The following is a 22168-nucleotide window of genomic DNA, read 5'->3' on the forward strand; positions in this document are numbered from 1 at the left end:
TGCCACATCCACACGTCTTTAAATCCCTCTGGGAACGGGGGCTCCACCACTTCCCGGGCACCACCACACAGCGTCTACCCCCAGAGCTCCGGCTGTGCCAGCCCGACTTCCTCACAAATCCTTGCTCAGTTAAACCTCTCTGCTCCCCCCCGCAGCCAGCAAAGCCCTGCCAGAAGCCTGAAATTCCCCTTCCAGGACAGCTGATGTCCTACAAGGTCATTGCAGAGCTGGCTGCTCACAACCTGCCTGTGATAAGCGACTCCCTCTGCAGCGCTGGAATTCCCAGCAGATGCCCTCCAGCTACAGCCTCCCTGGCTTTGAATGCTAATCCCCAGCTCAGAGCTGTTCACCACAAGTCTCCAGCGTTCTCCTTATCACAGAACACAGAGGCAAAGAGATCACACAGCTGGTGCTTCCAACTTATTTCTTTAGGGGGTTGAAGTTGCTTTTTAAAGAGGTTTGGAGAAAATAAACATGGAAATGGAAACGAAAGACAGGCAATTCATCTCCAGTGTTTGGTCCACTAGGCTGACTTAAAGCTTAAAGTGTGTTTAAGTTGGAGACGCTTGACATGAGCCTTGCCAGCTTCATCTCAGGACATGAATGGGTCAAGATCCTTGAACCCTCCCTGTTTTGCAGAAGTGCCTCCATTAATCCTAATGCAGCTGCCTGGGAGAGAGGATCCTTATCCATCCTTGCTATCTGCAGGCTGCAGGAAGCCAAATTCCCAGTGCCCTAAATGCACTCCCATTTAGAGACTGCTGATGCAACTCCCTGCCATAGCCCCTGCCTGTGCACTCTATCCCACATTATTAATAAAGATTATTGCTCATTAACCTTTTGGGGACCTCCTTAACAAATATTTCTGATCACTCAAGTCCCAGTCACACAAAGCCTGTGACTCAGCAGCTGCAATCCCCATTTTCCCAAACTCTTCTTTTCCCCATGCATCAGATGCTCTGATGGAATTTCAGTGCCAGCCTTGTCCCACTCCCAGAGTTCCTGGAATCTCCTTCCTCCAAGGCACAATTTCTCCTCTATTTACCAACTCCATGATCCCTGCTGCAAATATAACCAGCAACCCTGGAAAAGCTGCTATTCCAAGCACACCCACCTGGCCAGCTTGGTGATTCCAGTGCAGCCATACTGCTTTTCAAGCCTTTTCCATCCCTCAAGCCACCTGCTTTCCCTTGGCTGAGACTGATCCCATCAGTTGAATCTTCTCCCTCCCACCACAGAGACGCTGCCTGGGGTGACAGGCTGCCCTAGGAGCTAATGGGATGTCCATCCTTGGAGATTTCCCAGGTTTCCCTGAATGAGACCTGCAGAAACTGGCTCAGTCTGGGAGTCAGCCTTGCTTTGAGCAGGAGGATCAGAGAAGGGGCTTCAGAGGTCCCTTCTAGGACAGCTTGGTTTTGGATTCTGTCAGGTCTCCAAGAACCACAGGGGTTTTTGTTCAGACCTCTTTGCAGCTGTTTTCTCCCACCTTCCACAAGTTCAAAAACCAGAAAAGAATCCTTTTGGATCACCATTCCTTCCCCTGCTGCCTCCACCCTCAGCACCCCTGCTCCCAAGCCTTCCAAGCTAGCAATCCTCCTTCCTCAGCTCAAAGGTTACTTGCCCCTATTCCCCCTCTCTTTTCGATGTCCAGGAGCTGCAGTGGATTATCCTGGTGCAGGGTAACGCCTGGCACAGGCACAGAAAGGATACTGTCTTCTCTACTTTTGTCTTGTGTGCTTTCCATCCCAGGCAAGGCAGCTGCCACACGTCGGAAAAGCTGCAAAGAACCACACAGCGAACAGATGAAAACAACAGCTCCCCCCGGCTGAGGCAGTTCAAACAATGACTCAACACATCCCCCAGCACTATTTACACTGCTCAGCCCCAAAATCCTGACACCAAATATAACCTTTATTCCTAGAAAAGGGCAAAGCACAGCTCTTGTTAGTGGAGATCAGAGAGCTGCGAGCAGCAAACCTCCTGCACCTTCTCTGAAAACAGGATGGGTGGGATCCAGCATTTCACTCCACACCTGTCATGCATGTCCATGGACCCCAACAACCTCCCCATGGCAGGTGGGAATTAGGTTTTCACACCTCCCCAGAGGATTTCAGAGGAGCACGGAGCACGGACATGCTGCTGAAGGCAAACACACCATCAAGGAGCCTGTCACCACATCAGCCAAGCTGACACACACGGAAGAGTGTCAAAAAATGAGATGCATGGAAAGGATTTCTCCCAAGCCTCACCTATCTGTCGCTCAGGCTCCTATGGAACAGATAAAGGAATGCAGCCAAACCTAATCCTCATCTTTTGGTGCCCACTCCATGGTTTTTCTATATCCACATTCAGGGTATAAAGCACAGAACAAAGGCATCCAAAGCCTCTCACTTGAACACCACCTCCAGTTTCCCAGCAAGGTCTGAGTTCCCAATTCTCCTGATGGTTTTATTCCACTTGAAGGAGGCAAAATGGAATGGGACCAATTCTCTCTCCTGCATTTCCTACCTTTGCCCCTGAGGTTCAGACTTGTAATTCCCACCACGTGGCTCTTCCTGGGCCCTCTGGGTGAGGACCCTGTAGATAATGCAGGAGAAGTGACCTGAATTCAGCTGCCTGTCCCCTCTGCACAGGATGCTTTTCCTCCATCACATGTTCCCAGTGCATCCCCGGTGCCGCACGGGAGTCCCGGATCGCGTGCTGCGGGCCTGACGTCAGACCTGGCGTGTTCCACTGCTGTCCTGCCTCTCCTCAAATGACACAAAGCTAAACCACTTATTCCCAGTGACCCACTTTCCACAGAAAACCCAGCCAAGCCACTGCCAGCCTGTTTACATCAGGGATGTGGGTACCTGACCAGCCCCGCAGGTCCCTGCCGACGGGCTTTCCCCACTTGAGCTCCCAGTATTCCAGTGATGCTCCCACCATCCCAAGGCAACTTTGTTGCTTGACAGCCCCCTCCAAGCTCACCACGAGCAAGCCCCCAGGTCTGTCTGGGATCTTTCTTGGCAGGAATCTGGCACACACTGGAATCTGAGCCAAGGATGGGTCTGAGAAGTCAGGACTTGATGTAACTCCCTAAGTTCAGCCAACAATTCCAAAGTAAGAAATCTTAGTATGCCTCCCTCTATGTTTCTATGAATCTTTGGACCTTCCAGCCTCCCTGAAAACCTCAGGGAAATCCTCACAGGCCAACCAAGAAGTAACAAAATTCCAGATGCTAAACTCTACCTAAACCAACGGCAGGAATGTCCACACAGAGGAAGGGTGAGGAGTATTTAAAAAATCCTCAGCTGATGGAACCAACTGGAATTCCTGCATTTAAACCACACTGCTGACAGAAAGGCTATTTAAAAGACAGTAATCCTTTCTTTACATTAAGACCAGGAATAAAATGATGCTTTTAGCAGTATTTCTCCCCTAAATTATCTGACTAAAAATAGGAATTTGGCAACTAAGAAAATTCAACTTTAGTTTTTATTAACCTTCTGCTTATCAGCCCCAGCATATGTGAATAAATCCAATTAGGGAAACTTCCTGATGGTTGGAAAGCAGCCTTCCCACAGGGCCCTCTGAGCTTCCTGGTGCTGTCAGCCCCGAGCCAGTGTGTGTCTGTACACACATGTACATGTTTCAATGTTTGTGTGGGTATAAAGACACAAGTATTGATGAGCATCCAGGACTTTTTTCCAAGGCAGGAGTTAAATGCAGCAGCTGAAAGACTAAAAGCCACACAAACTCTCTTTCAGCACTCAACTCTGCAATCTGCTTCCTGATAGAAACTCTGGAAAGAGGCCTCATCTCTCACCATCAGTTTCAAGTCATTTGCCAAACTGTGCCTTTCCTGCTACTCCAGCCAATAAATCCCACCAGATCAGGGTCACAAAGGACTGCAGGCATAAACACCCCAGCAGCAATATGGAAAGGATGGGAGGATCACTGTCCAGATGGAAAAGCCGGGCAAGAAACCTGTTCCCCAACGCAAGGCAAACAAAAATCTCTCCCTAATTCTCATTCTCCGCAACTCTGAGGGTAATTCTTGCCCATCAGATGGGTAAGAATCAGAAGACAGGAGAAAGAGCCCAACTCTGTGAGAACAGGGTCACAGAGGGGCTGTGCTCAGAGAGCTGCTGCCGTGAGAAAGTTCTTCTGCCAAGGACCACATTCATCCCCTGGCTCTTCCAGGGCCAGCGTGGAGTGTGCCAGGTACTGCTGGAGGGAGCGATTCAAGAGCTCTCCCTCTCCTCTCCTTCTACAAGACATCAAAATGAACCCTGACATATTCTGGGCATGAAATCCATGGACTAACAATAAGATTCCCTGAAATACAGAGTGCCGAGACAGAACAGGAATCGCCAAGTCTTTTAAAGCTTATTCAGGGCTGACAGAATGAATCAGAGACTACAGCTCTCTGCATTAAAAGGAGCAAGTTATCTATTTCTCTTCTCCAGCTTAAAGCTCCCGTGGCAATCAGTCTTTACAGAATCCAAAAGCCAGTCTTTTCCCCTCTGCTGCACTGGTTTAACCCCACAATGATACTACCAACGCTTTTATTCCCTAATATCCATTCATTTTTCCTTCAACACTCCCTGCCCAAAGGCAGAAGGAACAGTAAATGTGAACCTCAGGGACTGCAAACAGCTCTGTAGTCAGAGATCCAACAGCAGCCAGCCCTGAGGTGCCATCCTCAGAGCTCTCCCCTTTCCTGACACAGGGAATGTCAGGAAAAGCTTGGCAGCAGCACAGTTCCCTCTGCCTCCTTGCTGGTGGAAGGTCCTGGCATGGGAATAGTTGCTGTTGGAAGTACAGAGCATCTCACCTACTGGGGTCCCAGCACAAAGCCAGGCCCTCTGGATCTGCAGGGAGCTGGAGGCAGTACCCTTCCCTCCTATCTCTTCCAGAAGAAAAGGATGAACCAGAACCTAAAAGCAGCACTAAAGGACAAAAGTCCCCTGGATTCCCACTGAGGAGGAGCAGCTGGAAGAGTCACAGTCATTCCCTCCCTGAGCAGGACAAGAAATTCAGCTGTTTCTGGATGAAAATTCTGTAGGAAAACTAACTGAGATAGTGATTGTTCTGCAGGATGAGGATATATTGTGGAGAGAAGTTATCAGTTATGGGAAGGTCAAATTTGCATTCAGCTTATTAAGGATTTCACACAGGTTATGGGAAGGAGATCCATTCTGCAGCTGTACTTTCCCATTTCACTGGGAGAGAATTTATTACTAAGTTATAAATTAAATTCACACCATTTAGCAGAGAAGCTGCAAGGAAACAGGGAGCTACCTAAGCAGTGGTATTAAAGGTCTCATCCTTTGATAATTGCTTAAACAACTGCTTATTAAACTAATAAAAAATGAAAGTTACAAATATTCTAGAATATAGAATAGCTTTGAAATCCTCGAGAATCCCACTCCATGCCTGCAATACATGGATCAAAACTTGTAAGAAAAATCCATTTTTAATTATTTTTGAATATCCACTCATCTCTGTGCACACCATCAAATCCTCAGGGTTCCAGTTGGCCCTGAAAGCCACAACTCCCCCAGAGGCTTAGCTACAGAACTGATGTTCCCCCCCTGCACAGCCTCCCAAAATATCCTAGGCTAGCTTAGAGGTAAGCAGGCTGTGAAGGGAGGAATATCAGGAGATGGCAAAGATTCCCAAAAGAGGCTCTTACCCAAGAGAGATGATGATTCAGCTCTCTTTATTCTGTGATGTCCCAGGGGAGAGCGGGGCAAAAGAGGAAGAACAGGAAATGTCAGGGGTCTATATAGACTTTGGACAGGGTGGACTTCCCTGGCTCTCTGTCAACCCCGTTGGGACAGGAAGGAGGGGTCCAGGGTTATCTTGATCAGAGTCACAGGGTCCCGGGGAAGGGGAAATAGAGGGCCCATGAGTTCACTGTAACACCTCCCCCTTATTTGTTAAACAAGGTTACAGGAATTCACTGGGCTCGATTCAATCCTGAGTATGGGTTTCCCACCACCTACAGTTGGTGTCGTAGTCAGGCTTCCACAGGTTAGCCAGCTCTATGTGGTTGACTTCTGAGGTAGAAGGTATGAGACCCTTGATAGCCTTGAAAATTAAATGACACAGGATCCCGAACGCCAAGGTTACAAGGAACAAAATAACAAGGAGTAACAAAATTGATTTCTCTAAAAGGGGAAAAAAACATTTTAAGAACATATTGCTCACTGTAACACAGAACCTCTGAAAATGTGTCAGGGCACAGAAACTCCCTGAAGGAAACAGGGAGTGCAGAGCTCCTTCATCACCATCATCATCATCACTGTTCTCGGTGAGGCAACTGCTCTTGGTGCACACCCCCGGGTTTAAGCACTCATTAAGATATTGCAGCACAGAATCCAAACCTTAATTACAAGGCAGCCTCTGTTGTAACAGGATAATTGGGGGACCCTGGAAGCCAACACATCCATGGTGGGTGATGCGGTGAAACAGCTCTGAGGTAACACTGCTATAATTATCCCATTATATAGGGAATCATTTTGCTACTTAGAGGCAAAGTCAAGGGACATTTTAATAACAGACTCTTTAGTTCTGTCTAGAATGTGAAGTAGTTTATAATCCTGTTTTACCACTCCTAGTATCCTTCTGCACAGAAACCATTTGTGTAACTACATATATAAAATGTACATGGAATGTCATCCATACACACAGAATCCAGAATGATTTGGGTGGGACCTTAAAGATCACCCAGATCCACCCCCTGCCATGGGCAGGGACACCTTCCCCTGTTCCAGGTTGCTCCAAGCCCCATCCAGCATGGTCTTGTTCACTTCCAGGGATCCAGGGGCAGCCACAGCTTCTCTGGGCACCCTGTGCCAGGGCCTCCCTACTCTCACAGGGAACAATTCCTTCCCACTGCCCCATCCATTCCTGCCCTCTGGCAGTGGGAAGCCATTCCCTGTGTCCTGTCCCTCCACCCCTTGTCCCCAGTCCTTCTCCAGCTCTCCTTGAGCCCCTTTGGACCATGACACCCATGAATTTATGTGTTCTCCAGGTCTGGATTTAAAGAGCCACAGCTCATATCAGGACATAAATCCTCATTTTTCTGCAGCCCCATCAGTTCAAAAGACCTTTCACCGCTTTCCCCAATTCAAAAGCAACTCATAATCTTCTAGAAATAAATAGCTCTGATTGTCCAGGAATGTTTTCTGCCACTTCCAGTGCCTTCCAACAGAGTGGGAACAGCAGTTGCTCTGTCTCCCTGTGCACTGGAAGCATTTTAAGCCATCATGTTCCTCCTTCACTGGTTTGTTTCATTCACTAAAACAGAATCACAAACAGTCTTCAGACCTGTGCTTCCCCAGCTTTGTGCCTCACTCTCAGTCCAAACAGCAAATCTGGATTATCACAAACCCAGGAAAGTGAGATCCTGTTCACACAAAGCTTCTTCCATAACTCCCCTGTTATTTAAGGGGACGGAAGTCCCAAATCATGTAACGCAAGGCCAGAGATCGTTCAGAACCTCAGCCAGCAATTCAGCTCTGAGGCGTTGCTTGCTGTGTGTGGACTACAATTCCCACTGGCCCGTTTGACAAAGCTTCCCAAGATCCAGGGAAGTGCTCCTCCCACAAGGAGGGCGTTACTAGCAGCCACTCACCTGTTTTACATTGTATCCTGCTTTTGCACTAGTTTCAATGAACATTACATTCAACTCTTTGGCTTTCCTTTCTCCTTCCTCAATGGACACTTGTCTGGGGAAGAAAACACAGAGTTAGGAGGGAGAAACCTCATAAAACCCAAATCTGGACAAATACCTTAATAATTCAGATTTATTACACTTAAAAAACCCCCAAACCTTTAAGTGATTTATCTGAAAGCACTCAAAGGTTTTGGGTTTTTTTCCTGCATGGAATGTACAGCTGCTGATAGGTATCACCACTTCACCCATGGTACACCCAAGCAGAACTCAGCATTCCAACAGAACAGCCAAGTGTTCACCCCCAAAATCCCTTTCCAGGAAGCTGTGCTTTTATATCTGAACAATTAGCAATCACAGTCCCAAAATAATCATCAAAACCAAGCTGTTTTAACAAAGTTCCAAGTGTAACCATCTCATTTGGGAGGGATTTTGTCCCGTTTCTCCCTGGATATGTGTTCCACCCATTAAGCAGAACATCATTAAGAACAAATATTTGTAACCACTTTATTCATTCCCTGGTGTGGGCTGCAGTCAACAATCCCTTCTTCTCCTGACATCTGTACAAGCTGATGATGGTTTTTCAACTCATTCACAGAACTGTGATGGAAATTTGGCTTAGCCAAAAGAAAGAGGGTTTAAAATTGAGATTTCTCTAGTCACACCATCTCCAGGAAAAAAAAAATAAAAAAAACCCAAACATTACAATACAGTCCTTAAAATAAGGGCAAACAGCAGCAGAGTAAGAAAAGCTGGATTTGAAAGCTGGATGATTCCCCCATACCTCTTGTCTGCTAGATCTGTTTTATTTCCCACCAGCATGATGATGACATCGCTGCCCCGTTCCGTTCTGACATCATCGATCCACTTTGTGGTTTGCTGGAAGGAGTTTACATCTATCAGAGAACAGTGGAGAGGGTTATCACTGCAGGTGTCCCTCACAGCTCACCAGGAAATACATCTGCACTTGGAAAGAAAAGCTTCATTTTCTGTGGAGTCGGCAGAGGAGGGTGATGAAGAATCAGCGAGTGGAACCCTGAATCACCCCCACTAAAGGACACAGAAGCTCTGGCATTAATTTCAGATGGGCAAGTGCTTCATTACAGGTGGGTTCAAAGCCCCACAGTGAACTGAATCCATCTATAATTTGGTTTTGACAGCACCTAAAATGAGAAGTCTTATCACTGTGTTTTGGTTCCTTATTTTTTTAGTTCAACATGAAGTATTTTCTGTAGGGAGTGGGGATTAATTTTTGCACTCCTCACAGCCCATGCCTTGTGCACCTCCAGAGGTTCCTACAGTTCCCCTGCTTCTCAAAAATCCTCAATCCCAGCCTTGCATTTTGTACACCTGAACCAATCCCTTTTTATTTTCTCTAAGGAATCCCAGGGTTATACAAGATAGCAGCAACTCCCATGGCACTGAACACTTGCCTTCAAAACAATTTCTAAATCTTTGCATAAAACCAGAAGGAAAAATTTAACCTCTTCGCAGGCACTTAATGCTACACCCTTAAAAGCTGCAAGGTAAAGATTTCAGACTCTATAGTGCTTGAGAAGTTGCATCCCAGAGGGAAAAAGGAGTTGGAGGGAAGCTGCCACAAGAGCTCAGCATTTGCCAGTTAGTGACACAAAGAGCATCTGAGCAGCCAAAGTAGTTTCAGTACTTAAAAAGGGGGGACCTCTGCAGCAGTTCTTGAAAAGTATTGATTTTTTTTTTAATGGCTTCTACTGCAAAGTAATATATTGCATGCTAGACAGCCAAGACTTGATCACTTGCCAGTGCCTTAATTCCCTTTACTGCTTGGCAATATTGAATTTGCTGGGTCAGGAAAAAATTCAGAGTTCACAGCTAACTTGTAATTTTAGCTCAAAGGAAGGTGCCATTTTTAACAATTAGAGCTTTTCTAGGTAAAGCCCCTATTCCTGGCTGTAATTTTCTAGTATTTATAAATCAAAGGACAAGACCTGATGCATTTGTGTAGAATTAGGCCATTGTTCTCAGTCAATCCTGGTTTAGAACTGAAATTGTCTGAAGGTTTAGTTCCCCTAAAATAGAATTTCTGCTCTTTGTCAGTGCAGGAACTGGTAAGTTAAGGGGTGTCTGGACTGAGGGGAGGGACAGAAGGAGCAGGGCTGAAGAAGCACTAATATTTTAGTTGACAAAAATGTACATACCTTAGTAAGGAATGAAAGAGCAATTGTTAAAGGGTAAGAGCTTAGTAGTAAGTTTTACATCTTGCAGCATATGAGAGTGGCTGATTCCAAGGAAAATGTGATGTTAATGTGTTCTCCCCGCCAGCCCATGCCCAGATTTCATTTGGTGGGGGAGGGTGAATGAAGTGGAGCAAGCTACAAAAGTCTCCAGTTTGAGAATTCAGATACCCATGGACATGAAGACCAAAAGTCACAGATGATGTTATGACCGAAAAGCAGATGAAAGAGTGCAACAAGAGCAGGCAGGACTGGAGGACTGAAGAAAATGAGGTAGGGAAGGGTTAAAATGGCATTTTGTGAGACAGTTTATACATTACAACAGCAGCAACCACGGGGCTTGTGTGAAACAAGCAAAGAAACCACGTTTTTGTCATGCCAGAATGAAGTCCAAGCAGATGACATGAGAGGACATGCAAAGCTAAGCTAGAGGATGAAAAGGGCAGAGTATTAGAAATGCAGAATTCCCCCCACTCACTTGTGATATCATAAACAACAACTGCAACAGTGGAGTCACGAATGTAGCTAGGAATCAAGCTCCTGAACCGCTCTTGACCTGCTGTGTCCCATAATTGCAACCGTACCTAACAAAATCAGTCAAACAAGCAAGAAAAATAAGAAAAAAGGTCAAACCCAGTGCAAAATACCTACTTGTGATATCGTAAACTACTACAGCAGCAGCAGAGTCACGGATGTAACTGGGAATGAGGCTACGGAAACGTTCCTGACCCGCAGTATCCCACAGCTGCAACCTGATCTGTGGGTGGGAGAAAATTAAAAAAGCCAAACTGCCACTAAAAATAAAAGAGTAAAGAAATGTTTTACTTTTTTCTTTTTTTTTTTTTTTCAAAAAGTAGCTAAATAAAAAGGAGAAACTCATGCAGGAGGTGCCTGGGGACTGGGAGCAGCAGAACACTGTCTCCCTACAGCAATCTCTCCTGAGAGGTAACAGCAGCCAAGCTGGGGGGGTGCAGCTTCCCAAAAAATGCTTCCCTTCCAAAAGATGGGGAGTGGAATGGCTCAGCTTCCAAACTGAGAGGACCAACAAGTAAGCTACAGCTGAAGTGATGGAATCACCATCTCTGGAAGTGCTCAGAAGTGTGTGGATGTATGTTAGTGGTGGCCTTGGCAGTGCTGGGGGATGCCTGGACTTGATCTTGGAGGGCTTTTCCAGTCTCAGTCATTCTCTGAAATGTTCACCTGCAGTTCTCCCTACAGGAGAAATTCATGCTCTGTTCTCCTTCCTCAGGATTCATACAGGCAGCCTCCAGCAGCATGAAGGATGGTTGCTGGTGGAAAAGCTGGAAAGGCTACTCATGTCAGTTTTTCAAGGATAAAATGCTTGTTGTAACTCTAAACTGCAAAGTGACGTGCACAGAGAGGCTGAATGGCTCTTACCAGCAAGGCTCTGGAAGAAAAGGCAAGACACACTAAAAACAACATGTTTGGCAAGGTGTGCAAGAGCCAGCTGGGCCATGGAAAGCACATCTTAATCCTCAGGCACTTTCCATGAAATTCCATTTACTGGGGGTTTATCCAATCCCATTTATTGGGAGTTTATCCAGTACCAGAAGCTTCTGCAGCACTGCAGTTTTGTTTCTTCAAATAGCTGAACTGAGGCCGAATTTCTTAATTAAGAATCTGAGCTCATTTTAAACCACAGCTTTGCTTGCACAGAGGAGTGATTTCACTTGATGAGCTAAAACTGCACCAAGCAAGGAAACAAGTCTCATCTGTGAACTCATCAGAGGCCACCTTATTTTTAAACAAGGAGTATTAAGAAGATGGAGCCAGCTATTAACTGGCCACATCTGGCAATTTGTATTTTACCCATCTTGTGGCATCAAAAACTAAAGGGGTTAAGCATGGTTCCTCTTTCTCCAGATTCCCACCATCATTCACCCCTCAAATTATCTGTATCATCTCTTTCTTCACAGAGGATGACATTAAATTTCCCATCCCCACTGCTGTGTCTCCACACCACACATCAGCCTGGAAGCAGCTGGGAGATGAAGGCTCAGCCTGTGCTTCCCAGTGATCTCAGAAGTGTGGGCTCCACAAAAACCAGATGCTGATCCTCATTTCTACTTTTCACAGAGAAGAGCAACAAAATCTTACTCACTGTTCGATCCTCCAAGTACATGGTTTTCGATAAGAAGTCAATGCCAATTGTTGCCTGTAAAGAGATGAGAAAACCAAGAGCCCTTAAAAAAATGTTGGAACACCTGCAGTGATTTTCAGGGGAGCAGCAGAAGCTGCAAGAAAAACAGGCTGGGCTACTTATTTTTAAGATACAGCTTGATTCAATAAGCAATCTCTTTAATATATCCATGACCAGAACAATTCCTTAAAGCACAAAAGGTTTTAAGCTTGACTTCAGTTCATGCATATTGACAGTTTAATCCACACATTTATTTGGGTAGCAGCAGGGATTTTTATGCATGTGACAAACTGGTGTCCCCAAGCTCAATCAGGATATATGGGCACACTGCCTTCTTCCCAAGTGACAAATATGTCCATGGATCTTCACTCTTCCAGGCAGATTAAGGCAGACACCTACATGATCCCTAACTAAAGCTTGGTTCATCCTAAAGTAGCAGAGCTGCACCTGAACTTCCCAACACCAGTGGGAGCTTCCTGGAGAACATCTTAATGGCAGTGGGAAACCATTCCCCCTTGTCCCCAGTCCCTCTCCAGCTCTCCTGGAGCTCTTTTAGGCATTGGAAGGGGCTCTGACCTCTGCCTGGAGCCTTCTCCTCTCCCAGCCTGTCCTACCACAACACAGGGAAGCAGCACTATCAAGGAGTGGATTCCAGCATGCTCAATATACCAGACTTTTACTAAAACAGATCTTCTATGGTATGTGACATGTGGGGACACAGCACAAAGGAAATCATTCCCAGCATGTCCATGGAGGGGAATGACTCCTGGTAAAATAAACACCTCCAATCACACGGCTTTATTGCAGATGTTTGGGTTTCTGACACAGCACAGCAAGTTCTTACTGATAAGACAGAGGGACACAGCTGAATTCCTCTCATCCAGCAGTGAGCAGAAGGAATCCAATGCACAGCACGTATTTTACTAAATGGCAGCTTTCTATTTTTAACAGCTGAACATAAAAACCCCATGTTCAAATGATAGGTTTCAGAAAAATATACATTCAAAATCTGCCAGAAACATCCAGAACTAGTAGATCATCCCTGAACTCACCTCCTGCTTCAGATATCCAGATATCCATGATCAGGTGCATTAATACTGGGGTCTCAGGGGTCTCTAGAGAATCCTGGGCATCCAAAAATGTCTGGTTTGGGCTGACACCAACAGGCAGTGTGACTCTGGCCAAATTCCTGGAGCTTTGTGACTGATTCCTTCCTCCAGCTACAGCACACACTAGGAGGGTATGGCCCCACCTCGGGCACAACTCCAGGAAAATCAAGGGGTTTGGATGAATGGCTCTGACCCAACTCCATTAACACCCAAACTGGGCAGGCAGCACTGATGCCTAAATCCAAGTTATCTTGGAAGCCCTTAGGATTTCTCACTGTTATAAGTGTCACTCACTGGTTTTGCAATCATTTAATGTATTACATCAGACCACCTTTCCATGGTGACATCCTAAAGCACACAGGGTGAAAGCTCCTCAAGGAAGAACTGGGACACAAACTCAGTAAGGAAAAGAAGCACTCCTAAAAGAAAAATACTGGGGGGAGGATAAAATCCCAGCTTAAATAAAAGAACTGCCTTCAATGTCCATGTAATTACAGTGGGAGGAATTTGGGAGGAAGCAGTGACGTGTGCTCCAACCCTCCCACACTGTGGAAACATGGCTCTTCTCACAGCTCAGGGAGAACTTCCCATCTCGTTTTTCCTAGCAGCAGCAAGGAGGAATTACTGAAGGAAGCAGGAGGGAAATCTCTCAGTTCAACGAGATCCTTGGATAGACACTGAGGAAAAGGAGAATCATGTTTTCCTTTTTTTTTTTTTTTTTTTTTTTTTTTACCTCCTGAACCCGCCCCCCAGGCACAAGGGAAGAGATTTTTCTCAGTTTCGTGTATCCAGAACATCACTAGCTGTAACCAAGTCAAGAAACACGTTCTACTTGGAGGAGACACACTTCAGGAAACTGAAGTACTTTTATATCAATTCTGGGAGCGGGCAACACTGAGTGTTCTCCTGGACTGCTCTGTGCTGATTTGTAAAATTGTTTTGTAAACATCTTTTTTTTTTTTTTTTTTTTTTTTTTTTTTTTCATTTTGTATTATTTTCTAGCTTGTGTCAACTTGTTGTTTAAAAGAGCTTGGTAACTGTTATATTATCCACACACAGGCATTAGATCTGTGATAGTCTGGCAGAAAATGGTGGAGGGAAAAAAACAAACCCTGGCAGACTTAACAACTGCTATTCCCTGGCTGTGCTTTGGGTATTCCTTTAGAACCACAGCTCATCCTGCTGCAAGCAGCAGGTAAACTCCTGGAGCAGAATCCAACCCAGAAGTGACACTCTGGCTGGTGATTAAAATTAAGATTTTACAATTGGCAAGTCCATGGTCAGTGCCCCAACTTGTCTGGAATTACTCTTCCTGCAATGGAAGACACGATAGCAGAGGATTCTTACACAAGACAAAAATATGGATTCATTTACCTGGTAGGTGTTGTCAAAGCTGTCATACATGAACCTGGTGATCAAGGAAGTCTTCCCCACTAAAAGAAGAGAAAAAACCATGGATTCAAGGACCACTTTCAGAGCAAGTTTTAAGCATGTGGTTTAAAAATGGTTTACTGTGTCCTATACATCCCTCATGCGCACTTAAACTTCCCAAAAGGACAAGAGCAGTTATTTGACTTTACAATTGTAAAGTCACTATTTTTTTCCTGTATCATTCCCAATCATCAGATTTACCCTTAAATATTTGTGATTTGAGATGAAAATTAATTTCATTGCTCTGTTTTCTACCAAGTAATTCAGTAATTTTAGTTGCATTGAATGATAACAGCCCCCATAACTAATTATTAGCAACAAAAAGCTCTTCTCACTCATAAAACATGGGATTTACTCACTCTCAGACCCCATCATCCTTACAACACTTATTTTTCTACTCCTCTAAGACAAACACCACAGCAGAGCTGGGCCAAAGCCTAACTTATACTTCATAGGCTTTTTCCTTCTCCTGTATCTTCACCTGGAGGGATCAGCAAGAGCCACAGGAACTGGAACATCTCCAGCTGCCTCATTTTGATGTGTATAAATCCTCTTAATTGTAGGCCAGTTATTTAGGAAGGAATTGAAGTTTCTCAGGGCAGCATCACCTCCCAGGTTTTTTTCCAACCTGACTGCAGCTGGAATTTGCAATCTCAGTGGCAGAGGAGAGGAACTCTGTGACTTGTGCTGGACACCAAACACTGCATGTGCAGATAAAAGGTAAGAAAGAGTGCTTGAGGCAGAGCTTGTGTTCTCCAAGCAATATTCCAAGGATTTCAGTTCTTTGCCAGGGTGGCCATCCAGTAAACACAGGGATTTAAGGCAAGATTAAGGTCCATTCCAACCCAAACCATTCTATGATTTCTGGGGTGAGTTTTGTGGGGCTTTTGTCTGTTTGTTTTAGATCTTAACACAGAAGTGTCACCAAAATCTCCAGAATCCCACTAAGCAACATTTTCATCCTCAGTTAGCCCTGAAAAAGGGCTAAACAAACAGGAATCCAGCAGGCAGACTCTGAGAGGTGAGATTTTCCCAAGTCAAAATCTGAATTCCCATGTGAATTTCTAACATACTCTGCTCCGGAGGCAGAATCAGGTTTCCCACCAAGTTAAAAAGCTGCCTTCACAAAGGTAGAGCAAATACTCCCTTCACTGAGTATGTTTTTGGAAGCAGCACATCCCAGATGGGAATGATTCCTGAATCCCTTACTCAGACTTGCCCCATGGATGTGCTGAACAGCTAGAGTTGGCGCAGGACAAACAGCCAGGAGCTGCTGTGAGGGGAGGAGGGATTCATTCCAGGCCCAGTGACAATCCTCAGGAGACACAGAGAAGCAAACCAAATCCCCTCCTGCTGCAGCACAGGCTGAATCCCAGGAATTGATTTGCAGCATCACAAACAAGCTGGTTTTCCTCACGTGGCCACTGATGCAAACAGCCACATTTAACTCTTCATGGGTCCAGTCTCACCCAGGAAATTATTTGCTTTGGTAACTCGTGACCCCTGAAGGACAATAAAGTGTTCCAGAAATTTTTTTCCCTTCTGAGTGCCACGTCTTAGACGGGATCTGTCCACAAAGCATAAAATATGAACATATTCTGTTTATTCCTGTAGTCTCCCTACCCTACCTTCACTCATTTAACAAAAAGAGGGGGAAAATAAAGTACTGCTCGGCTTGTTTATATTTAAGTATCTCCTTCAACAACATTTGGAGAGAGCATCCTAATGGACTTAGTTCCAAGACATTTCTTCTCTGAACAGACCCAGGTTTATGTTGACAGCCAGCAGATCAAGATGGTATTAACACCAACTGCTCAAAGTTTTAATTCCATCAATACTGAGGCATTGCCATTCCTCCTTTTAAAAAACCCAAGCTGACTCCTTTTAGAATCCTGGCAGGAATGAAAGCCCACAGTTGACACTCTATCTCTAATTTCTGTTCTGCCTTGCTGGCCGTATGTTCCATGAATTCACAGAAGGCATTAATTTGGGAGTGACTACAAGCAAGGAAGAGGACAGATTCAGAATTCAAATTCATCTTGGAAAATGCCAAAATGACCTCAGGAGGCAAATGAAGCTCAGCAGGGAGAAGCAGAACAAGGTAGTACACAGAGACAAGAACAACCAGCTGCTTAAAATCCAGATGGGAAACAACTGGATAAGTAATCCAGTGGTCATAGCCCAAGGAACAGATAAGACACTCAAGACTTCAGCTTTGTTTCATTAAGATGTTGGTTTGGGTTTTTTTTAATCTAGTGAGTTAATTTAATCTCTTGGAAAAATTTCCACACACAAGTACATCCAGGGCAGCACTAGTCAGCAATTCAATAAATATCCTTTAGGCCAAAATATTCCTGGTATGCTGCTGGAAGAACTCCAAGAAAAAGGTCAATATCACATCCTTGGAGGGACAGAGGTGGGGGGAGGAAATGCTGGGAATGGGGTTTGCTGTGACTGGACACACTGAGAGCTACAGGAAGCGAGGGAAAATCTCAAACAATTCAGGAACTGAGAAGGAACTTTTTGGCAAAAAAACAGGCAGCTTGCAGAGTTCACAGCAAGCAGCTGAAAGGTGAGGGGCACAAGTGACTTAATGCTCAGGGAAAGTTGTCAGCCACTTTTCCCTCTGCAGATCAAGATCTAGCAGCTAAAAGCTGAGTCCAACGACAATTTGAGCAGAAGGGCACAGAACTGGGAAATTGAGGCAACTGAACCTCAAAATAACTAATTCAGCTGGGCAGTGGATACTCCTCCCTTCCTTGGCACGCAAAGTTGTCAATGTCACTCCACTCTACAAATTTATATCCAAGGCATCTTTTGAAGAGGAAGGAAGCCAAGTAAAGAAGTGATTAACCAAAGAAACCATTTATTTCAACACCAAGCTTGACATGGTGGACATTTTTCTGTCATTAAGAGGCTGAACAATGGTTTCACCAGATGAATTCTTGACTCCTTCCAGCCTTCCATCCAACAAAATCCACATCAAATAGCTCCTAATCACACGCTTGTGCTTCAAACATTAAGTAATTGTTGTGATTATAAAATCCTAGAAGATTTTGGGCTGGAAGGAACCTTGAAGACCAGCTCATCCCAAGTTCCTGACATGGGCAGAGACACCTGACACTATCCCAAGTTGCACCAAGCCCTGTCCAACCTGGCTTTGAACACTGCCAGGGATCCAGGGACAGCCACAGCTTCTCTGGGCACCCTGTGCCTCTCCAACCTCACAGAGAGGAATGCCTTCCCAATATCCCATCCTTCCCTGCCCTCTGGCAGTGGGAAGCCATTCCCTGTGTCCTGTCCCACCATCCCTTGTCCCAGGTTTCTCTCCAGTTGTCCTGGAGCCCCTTCAGGTGCTGCAAGGGGCTCTGAGCTCTCCCTAGAGCCTTCTTCTCTCCAAGTGAACACCCCCAGCTCTCCCATCCTGGCTCCAGCCCTCAGAGCACCTTCTATCATCTTAACTATCAATGTACACTTCTGAAGGGATCCAGCTGCAACAGGGATTTTTAAGCTCGGATCTGACTTGCTTAGATGGTTTTCCTCAGCTGGATCAGCTCTGGAAGAATCTGGATCTAGTGGCTCCCATCATGAACTGGCTGCTCACCCCATCCCCATGAATTTTGCAAGGCTGCAGTGTTCCCATATATTCTGGGACAAGAAGAAAATGGCTGTTCTGATAGATAAAATTAGGAAACTCCTAAAAGGAAAGGTTTGATCACTGGTTCAGCAGAGAAACCAGGAGATGCCCAAACACCAACACCCTCCTGAATCAGCAACTGAACTGTGGCAGCAAACAGCCAAGTACCCAGAGATGTCTGAGAGGGAAGTTGTGAAGATCCTATCAGAGGAATTGCCATGAACCAGGAGGGCCGAATTCCAAGCCTTCAGCTCATGGAGTCACCCTGGTCAATCCCTTTTGTCTAGGAGCCTGGAGCCACTGCCTGGCAGGGATTTCACAGCAAGAACTCAGCTGCAAGATAGAATCAATACGCTGATCTCGTACTTCCAGCCACTTTGATCCGACAGCGGCCGCTGGAGACATTCCAAGGTCGCTCCATCAGGTTCTTCCAGGCAGCCTTTTGCCTGCTCCTGGGGAAATCCATGTGTCCAGCAGCAGCCCCAGGAGTGACATTGATCCATGGTGGGCTCCCACCAGCAGCAGCCCCAGGAGTGACATGGATCCATGGTGGGCTCCCACAGCGCGTGTGGAACGCTCTAACGAGGCACTGGGGAGGAGGGCCCAGACCCCTCAGATAACACAAATCACCTCCCTGCCAGCACGGGATTAGAAGGTCATTTGTTGCCAGAATTTGCAAAGGGCTCAGGCACCAGCCAGGAGTGACCTGCAAGGAAAAGGAATTGGGGTTGTGCCACTTGCACTGTGTGATGCACGAGGAACAGGTCTGACATGTCCCTCTCATTTTCTTAGTTGAGATTCATACTAGAGATTCACAACCTCTCCAAGGATTCTTCTGGAGAAGCCACACTTAAATCACTGACTTCATCCTAGTGGTTGTTCAGAACTTTCAAAGCATCAGCAATCAGGAAAAAAAAAAAACCCAAGAGTTATCTTTAAAGCAAAATAACCCTAAAAGTGATCAACACGTCCAGACTGTTCAACTGGAAAACTGCCCTTGGCCTCTCCCAACTCTCAGAAGCAGCCTTGGCTAAGAGATCCAGCCTGCTGAAAGCCAGAGGAAAAAGGAGGAAAATGAGGAAAGCCTTCTCCTCACTGTGTAATCCCAAAATTTCACTTGCCCTTTGCATGACTCCTTCAGATTTGATTGAAGGATAAACCCCAGTGACACTACAACTTCTTTTCATACATAAGCTCACCTCAAAATCTTCACTGGAATTATTTTGCTGTGAAAAAAATAAAAAAACTAACCCAAGGCACCAAAAGAAAAGCATTGCTAAGAACGATGTACTCAATTATGAATGCCTCAGAACCATTTTTAGATTTGTGTTTAAAAAGAAGCCCCAAAAGGAAGATGCACAGAGTTGATTTTAAATGATCTGTATGAGCCAGTAAGAATATTTTTAGGTCTGTCATTACCAGCACTGGAAACAGAAATGCTGTATTAAAGTGATTAAAGCAGCTTCTTTTAAAAAAATAAAAACACACCCCCATCCTCCTCTGCTATTCGCTGTCAAACTATGGAAATTTCACCTGGTTCCCTCAAAGCAAGAAACCAAACTCATTCTTTATCCAATGGCACTGGCAAAGACAGCAGACTGCATTCATCCAAGGAATTCTCAGTCAGGTGGAATTTGTCTCAGTCACAGTGAGGAACATGGAGGATAGAATCCAGTTTAGTTCCAGGGAGCAGAGGCAAAAGCCACAGTTGAGGAGGTCTCATCTCCTTCCTCTAATTAAAGGATTTTTTACCCTGATTTTTTTTTCACTATTGATTCCACTCCTGCTCTATTGTCAAACCTATTTTATTCTGCCATTTCTTTCCTGATGGGAGATGAGATCAGACCAAAGGACCACCGAGCCAATTCCTTACAGTTTTCAGTCCTCAATAATTTTTTTTTTTAAAATCAAGAAAAACTAAAATTAGTAGAAAGCCTGCAAAATATAAACCTTCTTGAAATCCATGCATGGATCCCTCTAAGTAGTATAAACAAAACGGTTCAAACAGCCCCTTTTAAGATAATGTATTCCCAACCTAAAGGTCTAGGTTATAAATTATACTGTGGTCCTATTATACAAATGTGCTTCATTATTTAAGATTCTGTTTAAGAAATTAATGTAGAATACCCAGGGAAACAAGACCCAGAAAAACAGGGAACAATTTAGGTTTGCTTTATATTGTTTTTGAATTGGAGAGATGCTCCATCACTTTCTACCTTACATATATATGACTTCATTCCTCCCAGAGAACAACTCACCTTTATTTTAGCTGATTCTGGGTTTGATACCCATTCCAAGAGGGACAAACAATGGCCTGGAGCTCGTGGCAGAGATCAAACACGGAGATCAGGCAAGAGAAATTAAAGCAGGGACCGCAGATGCGCCCAGCTTGGAGGGCGCAGAGCACAGGGAGCACCCTCAGAACACCAAGTCCCCTCAGCACAATTCCAGCACTCCTAGTCCTTCTCTTTTATTATTAGCAGCTCCTCTGACAAAGGACATTGGTAGCTGCATTGCTTCCCACAGAACCACAGGCCAGTGAGAAGCCTGCACACAATGTGCTGGTGACAAATATTGGTATTTAGGTATTTCTTTGGCAGTTCAGGACACATTTTGTAGTATTCACAAGGATACTTCCAAAATGCAAAAAAAACAAATCATAGAGCCATTTTGTTTGGGAAAACCCTCCAAGATCATGGAGTCCAACTGTTCCTCCAGCACTGCCAAGAACATCACCAACCTATGGCCCCAAGTGCTGCATCCACAGGGCTTTAAATCCCTCCAGCAATGGGGATCCAGCAGCTCTCAAAGGGCTGCAGACAACACCCACATGGCAAACCTCAGCCCCAAAATAAGGCGAAGCCCTCCAAGAACTTAGACACAGGCTGCAGAACCTGCTCTGAGCCTCCTGCAATGAAAAATAGCCACAAGGATGCTGCTGGCAGCAGGTTGTCCGTGACTGTAGGGGAAATGAGGACAGACAGCAGCAGAGCAACCACCTCCAAAACGGGATTTTGGCAGTTCATTTGTGGAGGTTTTATGGCCTCCTACCTCAAAAAGGAACTCCAGAAAGGCAGACACAATCAATAACAATGTCAAACAACTGCAGCTGGCCTGTTTAGACCAATGAATCCCTGCCAATCCTTTATTTATTTTCAGGTCACCACCACAACAAAGCTTTTATTTTGCCTTTTAATTAAAAGCAATATTGAAAACTGTTTGATATAGTCCTGGATCAATTACTTTGGCTTCACGGATTGCTGGCAGTCTGGAGCTCTCAATTTGAGAATGGCTGGTCTGTACCCACAGAGCAGAGGAGAAAACACACAGAAATCCAGGGACTGGCAGTGGAGGATTCCCATAGTCCAATTCCATTTCCAGAGCAGCCTGTTCAGCCTTCCTGAGCTCCATGGAAAGGTGGACTTGACCTTTCCCTATTTTCCATTTCTCAGCCATCAGTTGACAAAGCCATAAGAAGTAATTCCTCACAGCTATCACTACAGTTATTCAAAGACTATTTATAGAAGAAACAATCACAATTAAAAGCTCTACAGAAACCGACCAGAGAACACGAGAGACTTTTGGAAGCTGAAGGTAATCCTGAAATATTTGGATGCCCTGAAGGTCAGGCTGGACAGGGCTTGGAGCAACCTGGGATAGTGAAAGGTGTCCCTGCCCATGGCAGGGGGTGGGACTGGATCATCTTTAGGTTCTCTTCCAGCCCAAACCACTCTAGGATTCTGTGATTCATGGGAGAGTGCTGAGACCCTTAAAACTACTTTATTTTTTTAAAACCCAGGTTTTAATGCCTTTCCAGATGATCACTAATAGCGCTGTCCCAGTGCTCCACACAAAATGGGGATGAATTTACTGATATGCAACATGTGGTCAAAGAACCAGTGGAATAACCAAATTTGCCTCTTTCCTCTGCCCTGTATACACAGCTCTGAG

General features: G+C 45.2%; 1 protein-coding gene across 2 annotated transcripts in view; it reads right to left on the reverse strand.

Annotated features, from left to right (window-relative positions):
* The window catches only part of RAB6A (RAB6A, member RAS oncogene family), a 42904-nt gene that overhangs the window by 3424 nt on the left and 17312 nt on the right, over positions 1 to 22168 (reverse strand). The window contains exons 2-7 of one of the 2 annotated variants that reach the window (XM_021550171.4): positions 14524 to 14582; positions 12002 to 12055; positions 10358 to 10463; positions 8451 to 8562; positions 7628 to 7721; positions 1711 to 1777 (exon numbers count right to left, since the gene is read on the reverse strand). In XM_021550171.4, coding sequence (XP_021405846.1) covers positions 1711 to 1777; positions 7628 to 7721; positions 8451 to 8562; positions 10358 to 10463; positions 12002 to 12055; positions 14524 to 14582 — 492 coding nt within the window. Of the gene's footprint in view, positions 1 to 1710; positions 1778 to 7627; positions 7722 to 8450; positions 8563 to 10357; positions 10464 to 10530; positions 10637 to 12001; positions 12056 to 14523; positions 14583 to 22168 lie in introns of both variants that reach the window. The other variant, XM_021550173.4, reaches the window with a different exon arrangement.

This window comes from Lonchura striata, chromosome 1 (genome assembly GCF_050655825.1).
Source record: "Lonchura striata isolate lonStrDom1 chromosome 1, ASM5065582v1, whole genome shotgun sequence".
Taxonomy (NCBI): Eukaryota; Metazoa; Chordata; class Aves; order Passeriformes; family Estrildidae; genus Lonchura; species Lonchura striata.